The 11859-nt window shown below is 41.1% G+C and overlaps 1 protein-coding gene across 1 annotated transcript; it reads right to left on the minus strand.

Moving 5' to 3' along the window:
* Positions 1-11: 11 nt before the first annotated feature.
* On the minus strand, positions 12-11587 carry LOC124039400 (proteasome subunit alpha type-1-like). The gene is made up of 10 exons (XM_046355368.1): positions 11477-11587; positions 9496-9540; positions 9235-9336; positions 8941-9044; positions 8499-8587; positions 8168-8238; positions 7906-8035; positions 6014-6093; positions 5717-5821; positions 12-297 (listed from the first exon to the last, which is right to left on the minus strand). Exons 1-10 carry the CDS (start codon positions 11477-11479, stop codon positions 238-240), a joined length of 789 nt encoding a protein of 262 aa, XP_046211324.1. The 5' UTR covers positions 11480-11587; the 3' UTR covers positions 12-237.
* Positions 11588-11859: the final 272 nt, after the last annotated feature.

An 11859-nucleotide genomic window follows, 5' to 3' on the forward strand; every position in this document is an offset into this window, starting at 1 on the left:
CAACAATGGCACCTAGTTCAGAAAAAAAGTATATTACAGAGAATGTAACATTCCACCAATAGAAAAGCAACATCCAATTTTATTAGCGGAAAGCATACAATTAACTTATTTTCATTGAGTAGCACATTGTCGCTGCACAGAATTGACCCATGGCAGTTCAGCGAGGGGTGCTGAGCTGGATTTGGTTTCTGGCCACCGCAGTGTGACAAAGTGTGTCATCATTCTGCATCCTCAGTCTCAGATATCCATTGGCTCATCCGGTTTGTCTGCCGCAGGCTCATCTGCAGCCCCGATAACCTAGGACACACAGGGCGGGACACATCACATCTTGATTACCGTTCAGATAAAAATGGAAAACAAAAGTACTTTCTTATGTCAAACTACCAGGAAGTCTGAAAAAATACTGAGTGGGAGGGAAGCTCACCTTGACTAGGTTCTTTGAAAATGCTTATGTCAAGCAGTGAGATTATCTCAAGCAAATTTGCTGATACACAAATCAACATTGAAATTGCATGCCACATAATGGTTTCACTACTGATGTGTATATCCAACTGTTTGGTTATTGTAACAGTATCAATAGACAAAATGTTAGCTGTATAGTTTAGCTAGCAAATTCAAATGGAATTGGCAGCACTGTTTATCAAGCTAGCTAGTTCATCTTGGACAATTTCAGGGTGAGGTCTGGGTACTTTTCATTACATACATACATACATACATACATACATACATACATACATACATACATACATACATACATACATACATACATACATACATACATACATACATACATACATACATACATACATACATACATACATACATACATACATACATACAAACATACTCAGTGGCCAGTTTATTAGGTTCCCTCCTACAGACAGTGAGTCACATGGCAGTGGCTTGATCTATAAAGCAGGCATCGAGGCATTCAGTTACTGTTTGACTGAACGTTAGAATGGGCAAAACGAGTGACCTAAGCAACCGAGTGTGGTATGATCGTTGGTGCATGTCGTGCCGGTTCAGTATCTCCGAAACGGCCAGCCTGCTGGGCTTTTCACGCATGACTGTGTCGTGGGTTTATCGTGAATGGTGCGTCAAACCCAAAAACATCCAGTCAGCAGAAATCCTGTGGGCGAAAACAGCTCGTTGATGAGAGGTCGAAGAATGGCAAGAATCCTAAAGCAAACAGGTGGGCCACAAACAGGCAAATAACAGCGCAGTAGAACTGGTGTACAGAACGCAAAACTAGTCGGTCCTAGTCACGGGAGGGATATTGCAGCAGACAACCACACCAGGTTCCCCTCTCATCCTCAAAAAACAAGAAGTGGCTCCAGTGGGCACGTGATCACCAACACTGGACAATTGAGCAGTGAAAAAGCATCGCCCGGTCCGTACAAAGTTTGTACGCCACAGCGCATCTGAACATGCTGGCTGAAGACCTAGCTAGCCAGTTACTAGCTAGCACCAGGAAGAAAAAAAATAGCTTACACCAGACACAGATGAAAGCGGAAACATTAGAAGAATATCATTAAAAATATATTTTTAAGTATTTACTGACACACTGCAGTCAAATTTCTGCACCAGTAGACTAGCTACCTAGCTATGTAAACCACACGCCTTCTACGATGTTGGTAACATGGTGGTACTTATTTAAGTTAGGTAAGAGAATAAGATGTTACCATTCGTGTATTAAAATTTGACTTTTTGTGATGTCATGAAAAGCCCTTAATAATCCTGCCTCCATCCCGCCTCCTGAATCCCAGTCTAAAAAGTGAGCGGGTATTTCTGACATAGCGAACCAGTTGTCAGTTGTGTGTACTGAGAGGCAACGAGGAAGAAGACAATGGCGGAGATGGAGCCACCATTGGTTGGTGTTGGAAATGATTTTTTTTAACTTTCGTCCAAAGAAATGGAAAGAAATAAGAGAAATTGATGTGAGTGATACTAGTGTTGATACTCCTACAAGATACAATGGGGAATTATGTTTTCTGAGATGATGGACGCCTGACTTGGTGAACCCATTGAAGACATCCAAAGTAGTGGAGAATGCTTTGTGTAATGTAAAAAAAATCACAAGAAGTGGGCTTCATCAAATTGTGTGTGTCTATGGTGTTGGAACTCACAAAATTTGGAGAGTATGATGTGTCATGCTTTGAGCTACAGAGCAGGGCACCTATTAAAAGAGTCATTTTGGGAGTGTCGGAAGAAGAATTCCTGAAATGGTTGATGTATGCTGGATGATGTGGAGTCCCTCCCGAAACAAGTGCAGCTGACACAGATGAAAGTGGAAACCTATAAGCAGGGTCAAGAACTACAGGAAACGTATGATCTTTGTAATTGCAAACAAAGGTTTCTGTACCAAATATTAAGTTCTGCTTTTCTGATGTATCAAATACTTATGTCATGCAATAAAATGCAAATGAATTACTTAATCATACAATGTGATTTTCTGGATTTTTGTTTTAGATTCCGTCTCTCACAGTTGAAGTGTACCTATGATACAAATTACAGACCTCTACATGCTTTGTAAGTAGGGAAATCCTGCAAAATCGTCAGTGTATCAAATACTTGTTCTCCCCACTGTATACATATATATATATACATATATATATATATATATACTGCTCAAAAAAATAAAGGGAACAGTTAAACAACACAATGTAACTCCAAGTCAATCACACTTCTGTGAAATCAAACTGTCCACTTAGGAAGCAACAATACATTTCACATGCTGTTGTGCAAATGGAATAGACATCAGGTGGAAATTCTGGGCAATTAGCAAGACACCCCCAATAAAGGAGTGGTTCTGCAGGTGATAACCACAGACCACTTCTCAGTTCCTATGCTTCCTGGCTGATGTTTTGGTCACTTTTGAATGCTGGCGGTGCTTTCACTCTAGTGGTAGCATGAGACGGAGTCTACAACCCACACAAGTGGCTCAGGTAGTGCAGCTCATCCAGGATGGAACATCAATGCGAGCTGTGGCAATAAGGTTTGCTGTGTCTGTCAGCGTAGTGTCCAGAGCATGGAGGCGCTACCAGGAGACAGACCAGTACATCAGGCGACGTGGAGGAGGCTGTAGGAGGGCAACAACCCAGCAGCAGGACCGCTACCTCCGCCTTTGTGCATGGAGGAGCAGGAGGAGCACTGCCAGAGCCCTGCAAAATGACCTCCAGCAGGCCACAAATGTGCATGTGTCTGCTCAAACGGTCAGAAACAGACTCCATGAGGGTGGTATGAGGGCCCGACATCCATAGGTGGGTGTTGTGCTTACAGCCCAACACCGTGCAGGACGTTTGGCATTTGCCAGAGAACACCAAGATTGGCAAATTCGCCACTGGCGCCCTGTGCTCTTCACAGATGAAAGCAGGTTCACACTGAGGATATGCGACAGACGTGACAGAGTCTGGAGACGCCGTGGAGAACGTTCTGCTGCCTGCAACATCCTCCAGCATGACCGGTTTGGCAGTGGGTCAGTCCATGTGCTCGCCAGAGGTAGCCTGACTGCCATTAGGTACCGAGATGAGATCCTCAGACCCCTTGTGAGACCATGTGCGGTTGGCTCTGGGTTCCTCCTAATGCAAGACAATGCTAGACCTCATGTGGCTGGAGTGTGTCAGCAGTTCCTGCAAGAGGAAGGCATTGATGCTATGGACTGGTCCGCCCGTTCCCCAGACCTGAATCCAATTGAGCACATCTGGGACATCATGTCTTGCTCCATCCACCAACGCCACGTTGCACCACAGACTGTCCAGGAGTTGGCGGATGCTTTAGTCCAGGCCTGGGAGGAGATCCCTCAGGAGACCATCCGCCACCTCATCAGGAGCATGCCCAGGTGTTGTAGGGAGGTCATACAGGCACGTGGAGGCCACACACACACACTACTGCGCCTCATTTTGACTTGTTTTAAGGACATTACATCTAAGTTGAATCAGCCTGTAGTGTGGTTTTCCACTTTAATTTTGAGTGTGACTCCAAATCCAGACCTCCATGGGTTGATACATTTGATTACCATTGATAATTTTTGTGTGATTTTGTTGTCAGCACATTCAACTATGTACAAATATTTCATTCATTCAGATCTAGGATGTGTTATTTTATTTTTGCCTTTATTTTTTTGAGCAGTGTATGTGTGTATATATATATATATGTGTGTATGTTAACCCAATAACGGTTGAATTGAAGCAGTTTAAGCTGCCTATCGATCATTGTTTTTGCAACAAGGGGTGTATTCATTACGGAAACCGTTTACCGTTTACGAAACAAATGGAAGCAAACAGAGCAAAACTAAAGTTTCTATTGACAAATTCAGGTAGGTCCCTCTCCGTTTCGTCACATTTATGAAATGTTTTCCAACAGAATGGGCATAATGAAATCGCACCCGTAGACAGCCAGTGAAAAATGTGCTGTTGCAACAGCTGCATAGTGCGGATCCCAGCCTAAGGAATACAAGTTTGAGTTTCTCCCTTCTAAACTGTTAAGACTTCAGTGTGGCTTTTGACATTCTCGATCATAGTCTGCTGCTGGAAAAACGTGTGCTATGGCTTTACACCCACTGCTATATTGTGGATAAAGAGTTAACCTTCTAACAGAACACAGAGGGTGTTTTTTAATGGAAACCTTTCCAACATAATCCAGGTAGAATCAGGAATTTCCCAGGGCAGCTGTCTAGGCCCCTTACTTTAAATCTTTACTAATGACATGCCACTGGCTTTGAGTAAAGCCTCTGCTGCAAAGGTTTCTCTGGGTCTTCCTTTCCTGTGGCTGTCCTCATGAGAGCCAGTTTCATCATAGCGCTTGATGGTTTTTGCGACTGCACTTGAAGAAACTTTAAAAGTTCTTGAAATTTTCTGGACTGACTGACCTTCATGTCTTAAAGTAATGATGGCCTGTTGTTTCTCTTTGCTTATTTGAGCTGTTCTTGCCATAATATAGACTTGTTCTTTTACCAAATAGGGCTATCTTCTGTATACCAACCATACCTTGTCACAACAACTGATTGGCTCAAAAGGAAAGAAATTCCACAAATTAACTTTTAACAAGGCACACCTGTTAATTGAAATGAATTCCAGGTGACTACCTCATGAAACTGGTTGAGAGAATGCCAAGAGTTTGCAAAGCTGTCATCAAGGCAAAAGGTGGATACTTTGAAGAATCTCAAATATAACACTTTTTTGATTTCTACATGATTCCATGTGTTATTTCATGTTGTTTTTAAAAAATTAGAAAAACCTTTGAATGAGTATTACCAAACTTTTGATTGGTAATGTATATCAAATTACTTTATTCTTGCTGTGTAACTACTGTAATAAAAAATAATAAAAAGCCAAATAAATACACTTTATGGTCAAACTTAGAGGTGGGTATTTTTCCTACTTTGATCTGGATTGCTTGCTCTCTGGGGATTCAGGCTCGGTTTGATCTAATCTGCTGATCTAAAAAGGGCTTGATAAATACATCTGATTGATCTGGTTTCATCCAAATGTCATCCAATTTCATGAAAAACATGATTTTGACTGTTCGGGACCATCAAGTGAAATTTGTGATGTCATGTTTGTTAACCATGCTATAATATTATTATAATCTCATCTACAAATATCTTTGAGAGTGCATTATCCTAGCCTAGATTCCAAATTAATTGTTCTGTTTCAGTGTGGATCCAGGCTAGCATTAATCCAACCACTTTCCACAGTAACTCCAAGTCGACTCTTACCTTTCTCTGTGGCCTCTCCTCCAGGCCCTCAAGGAAAGGACCCACGTCATCATCGTCGTAGATGGTGAACTCCATGTCTTTCCCCACAATGCCGATTGAGACATTCTGAAAGGCAGGGAGAGCTACTCAGTAAAGCCCAGGGTTGTGTTCATTAGGCACCAAACAGAGAGGGACTGCATTTTATTTTCATGTTGCAAAACATTTTAAAACATTTATGTTGGGTGACCTAATGAACACAGCCCTGAACTGTGGGGAACATGAGGGCTATGACAGGTTGGTTGAGCCATATAAGCTTACCTTAGTGGTGAGGTCCTGTTCAGCTGGGAGTGTTTCTCTGAGCCCAAGCAGACCATGCCTGACCAGCTCATTCAGATTACCTGAGTATAGTCAATGCAATGGACAAAAGGATAAATGCACAGAGCAGGTGCTGAATGTGTACAGTTGAAGTCGGAAGTTTACATACACCGTAGCCAATTTAAACTCAGTGTAATCCAAGTAAACGTTCCCCATCTTAGGTCAGTTAGGATCACCACTTTATTTTAAGAATGTGAAATGTCAGAATAATAGTAGAGAGAATGATTTATTTAAGCTTCTATTGCTTTCATCACATTTCCAGTGGGTCAGAAGTCTACATACACTCAATTAGTATTCGGTAGCATTGCCTTTAAATTGTATAATTTGGGTCAAACGTTTTGGGTAGCCTTCCACAAGCTTCCCACAATAAGTTGGGTGAATTTTGACCCATTTCTCCTGACAGAGCTGGTGTAACTGAGTCAGGTTTGTAGGGCTCCTTGCTCGCACACACTTTTTTAGTTCTGCCCACACATTTTCTATAGGATTGAGGTCAGGGCTTTGTGATGGCCAATCCAATACTTTTATTTTGTTGTCCTTAAGCCATTTTGCCACAACTTTGGAAGTATGCTTGGTGTCATTGTCCATTTGAAGACCCATTTGCGACCAAGTTTTAACTTCCTGACTGATGTCTTGAGATGTTGCTTCAATATATCCACATAATTTTCCTCCCCTCATGATGCCATCTATTTTGTGAAGTGCACCAGTCCCTCCTGCATCGAAGCACCCTCACAACATGATGCTGCCACCCCTGTGCTTCACGGTTGGGATGGTGTTCTTTGGCTTCCAATCCTCCCCCTTTTCCTCCAAACATAACAATGGTCATTATGGCCAAACAGCTCTATTTTTGTTTATCAAACCAGAGGACATAAAAGAGAGAGGAAGTAAAATATTTGTACCCATGTGCAGTTGCAAACTGTAGTCTGGCTTGTTTATGCCGGTTTTGGAGCAGTGGCTTCTTCCTTGTTGAGCGGCCTTTCAGGTTATGTCGATATAGGGCTCGTTTTACTGTGGATATAGATACTTTTGTACCCGTTTCCTCCAGCATCTTTACAAGGTCCTTTGCTGTTGTTCTGGGATTGATTTGCACTTGTCGCACCAAAGTATGTTCATCTCTAGGAGACAGAACGTGTCACCTTCCTGAGCGGTATGACAGCAATGTTTATACTTGTGTACTATTGTTTGTACAGATGAACGTGGTACCTTCAGGCGTTTGGAAATTGCTCCCAAGGATGAGCCAGACTTGTGGAGGTCTACAATTTTATTTCTGAGGTCTTGGCTGATTTATTTTGATTTTCCCATGTCAAGCAAAGAGGCACTGAGTTGAAGGTAGGCCTTGAAATACATCCACAGGTACACCTCCAATTGACTCAAATGATGTCAATTAGCCTATCAGAAGCCTCTAAAGCCATGACATCATTTTCTGGAATTTTCAAGCTGTTTAAAGGCACAGTCAACTTAGTGTATGTAAACTTCTGACCCACTGGAATTGTCATACAGTGAATTATAAATTAAATAATCTGTAAACAATTGTTGGAAAAATGACTTGTTTCATGCACAAAGTAGATGTCCTAATCTACTTGCCAAAACTATAGTTTGTTAACAAGAAATTTGTGGAGTGGTTGAAAAATGAGTTTTAATGACTCCAACATAAGTGTATGTAAACTTCCGACTTCAACTGTAGGTGTGTGTGAGTGAGATATGCTACAGCGAACAAGCCTCAAACATTATCTACTTTATAGTGTGTGTAGTAGACATATGTGTGCCCTCAGGTATGCATTTGTGTTAGTAATTGTGAAAACCACAAATACGGTGTGTGTGTGTGTGCATGCTCTCACAGTCCAGGAAGGTGTCCATGTGCCTCTCTAGGTATGTACGGGCAGACTGGGAGCGAGCTCCAATGGACATGGCTTTGCAGTCAAAGTAGTTTGCAGAGGGGCAGGTCTGGAAGATATGAGGCCCCATGTCCTACAAGAAGAGACCAAATGACTTTGTTGCTTCACATTACTAATAAGTATTGCTTTAAGAATCACATATACAGAGGTTTACACACCTTGATCAGCATACATAGTTTCCCTTAAAAGATTACAAAGAACTTACATCGTAGCCAGCGATAAGCAGTCCCACACCATAGGGCCTTCTTCCATACCTCTGTGTGGGAATTTGAGTTTCTGAGGGACTGGTCAAGGCGTACCTTGTCAACTGTCTAGAGAACACAGTGCTCCATTTCCCAAACCTAACCGCTTATCTCAAGAAAGTGACATTTTTGACATTGACACATTGCATACATTTTTATTGGGAGTATCAAAGTTTCAAACGGATTGTTTTGGGGTCCCCTAGGACTGTCCTAAACTAAGCAAAATGTTAATGCATGGAAAACTGGGTGCGGGCTTCTAGGGATCAATAATTGAAAGCAAGACTGTAAGGATACTGCTTCCGATGAGAGTGACGAGGCGCGATGCTGGGAGAGGCCTGTCAAACACGAACCTGGAGTCCAGGCATTCCTGCCTCATGAAATTACTGTTGAAGATAGAAGGGGAAAGAAGTGGTTATCTTGACACAAATTACAGTGGACATACATTGCACACAGACACATGGTTTTTCATACATTTTATTTCTACACCTGGTGTGTGTGTGTGTGTGTTGTAGGTAGTCTAGTGTTCGGCAGGTACTCTAGCGGTTAAGAGTGTTGGGCCAGTAACCGAAAGGTTGCTGATTCAAAACCTCGAGCTGACTAGGTGAAAAATCTGTCAATGTGCCCTTGAGCAAGGTACTTAACTCTAATTGTTCCTGTAAGTCGCTTTGGATAAGAGCGTCTGCTAAATGACTCAAATGTTTAAAAAAAAAAATAATAATAATAATGTAAATGGTACCAGAGTAGCCTGGCATCTGCAGTCAGCCCGGCAATGGAGATGCCAATGTGTTCATCAACATGGAGGATCTTCTTCTGGTGAGCAGCCAGCTCTGACTGGGCTCGCTGTGGAGAAACAAACACCAGTCTCACTCAACAGCCCATTGACAGTCACTGCGAGTGGCTCACGCCACACGTCCAATGTAGCAGGTAAAAGACATACCGTTTTCCTGATACCCCACTGTAGCTCCTATGTAACTCTTGAAAAACCAAAACTGTCAGTGTAGAATAGAACTAGGATATTAACGGGGAATACCTTGAGAGCAACCAGGACCGCATGGGTTCTGGACTTGAGCCCCACTGTAGCCGAACCTTGTTTCACCGCCTCCATGGCGTATTCGATCTGGTGAATGCGCCCCTGAAACACAAGTGCATCGATAACGTTAACTTATTTGGGAGACACTGCAGGGAACCTCATTCCCTAAACATTTAGATACATTTTAATGTTCACACTCTAGTGAGTACGTGAGAAAGTTGCAAGCAATCATGACCATATATGGCAAAAAAAGTCCCTTACCTGAGGACTCCATACTGTGACATCATTGTCGTACTGGTTACGGAACTAGAGAGAGAGTGCGAGAGAGAGAGAAAAATGTTGAAATGTTTTACTTATGTAGTTCTCTTGCATTGCAATGAGTTATCGACCAAAAAACTGTTGTGGACTGCACCTCAACACAGAATGTGTTTGCCACCCTAGACTCTTCCAGACAAAGGTATTGCATTGCTATAAATAAATTATAGAGCCAGCTAGAAACCAATCTTGTGGCTTTGTTTACAGCCACCTGTCATGGGGGAGCATCTAAATCAGAATCTACCCTTACAGGAAAAGTTGATATGGCAAATCTCCTTTAAGCCCAGGAAGCAGCCATTGACCTGCTTTTAATAATCTCAAAATACATTTATTACTCATCAAATTAAGTTTCAATTAGCAACTATCGTCATTTACTGCCATCATGGTATGTACTTCCAAAAAAGGTCTAAATAAAATGTTTTATGTCATGGAAGAAAGGCCTATTCGGCACCTCCAGTCTGTTGAGCTGTTGTACACTTACAACCTGTGCATTGAAGGTGTCGAATAGGATTGTTTCAGTTCAGTTCAGTTGCTTAAAGTGGTGGAAAAGGTACCCAATTGTTCTACTTGAGTAAAAGTAAAGATACCTTAATAGAAAATGATTAAAGTAAAAGTCACCCAGTAAAATACTACTTGAGTAAAAGTCTAAAAGTATTTGGTTTTAAATATACTTAAGTATCAAAAGTAAAAGTATAAATCATTTCAAATTCATTATATTAAGCAAACCAGACAGCCCGATTTTCTAGTTTAAAAACATATATTTACAGATAGCCAGGGACAACACTCAGACATAATTTACAAATGAAGCATTTGGGTTCAGTGAGTCTGCCAGATATGAGGCAGTAGGGATGACCAGGGATGTTCTTTTGATGTGTGGAACATTCGACCATTTTCCTGTCCTTCTAAGCATTCAAAATGTAAAGAGTACTTTTGGGTATCAGGGAAAATGTATGGAGAAAAACTACATTATTTACATTTGGAATGTAACGTAAGTGGAGTAAGCTGTCAAAAATATAAATAGTAAAGTAAAGTACACACTACACACACCCAAAAAAGGTACTTAAGTCGTACTTTAAAGTATTTTTACACCATTTAAAAAAGAAACTCTATATTTGTTGAGTAACGAACGTATTTTAACGTTATTACATTTGAAAAGCTGGTGACTGGTGGTAAATTGAATGGCTGCTTCCTGGGTTTAAAGGAGATTCGCCATAACGTTTCCTGTTAAGTCAGATTCTGGTTCATGAGTGCACCCATAGAATTAGAATAGGACCTCTATATAGGTGCACCTTTCGTGACGTCGAACATGGTTGAAGTTTCAGAGATACAATAGGAATGATAGCTTTGTTCAAGCAACATAGTAGCTGGTCCCAAACAGTTGGAAGAAAGCATCTAGTTAGCTAGAAGTTTTCAATTTGCATCCATAGGTTGACTGCAAAGAACACTGGCATTCGGTAAAAGTTGGGTAACGAAAGTGAAACACTCAACATTTACTAAGCTAGCTAGCTAACACAGCTAGGTAGCTAGCCAGCCATCTAAATTAGCTACCGTTAGCTAGCTATGTTAGCTCCTAGCTAGCAATGTTAGCTCCTGGCTAGCTATGTTAGCTCCTAGCTAGCTACATAAACTAGGTTGGATACTTTATTTAATCTATTGTTACAGCTAGCTAGATTGCCAATAAGGCAGTAGCTAGCTAACTCGTGCAAAATCATAAACTTCCATAGACGCTACTATAGTAGCTATGTTTAATGCTTACTCACAGTGCACTCGTTTCGTAACGTTAGTGTTCATAGACTAGATAACTATTTTAACGAGTGATAGCTAGCATTTTTATCAAACACCTTTGTCATTCAATGTATGCAACAATCTGTATTGTTTAAGCAAATATTCATGCTTCAAACGAAACGCATGCTTTAAACACTCTTACCATCTCTGCTGCTGAACTGTGACTTGGTTTGATTTAAATTCCTAAATCTGTCACGTAAGGCAAAGCAGTAGATCACAGAAGTCTGTCCAGTCGATGAAAATTCGAAATGTCATCAAAGATTGGAAACTTTACTCATTTTGACTTGACCAAAGACAGCTATCTATGTTTAAATGTACTTTTAATGACAGGATTCCTGTCAATTCTGAAAGTAAATTTAGATTTTTGATTATTTAAGTTTATTTCACATTCATGGTCCTCGGAGGTTGCAATAACTAGAATAAAATCATTGCAGTAAAACAAGCAAACAACATTTTGTTATAGCATTTTTTTGTTTGTTGCAATGACAGGCATAATTGCAGTGTGCCTAGATAAGCACTTTGAAT

Source organism: Oncorhynchus gorbuscha, linkage group LG01, assembly GCF_021184085.1.
Source record: "Oncorhynchus gorbuscha isolate QuinsamMale2020 ecotype Even-year linkage group LG01, OgorEven_v1.0, whole genome shotgun sequence".
Taxonomy (NCBI): Eukaryota; Metazoa; Chordata; class Actinopteri; order Salmoniformes; family Salmonidae; genus Oncorhynchus; species Oncorhynchus gorbuscha.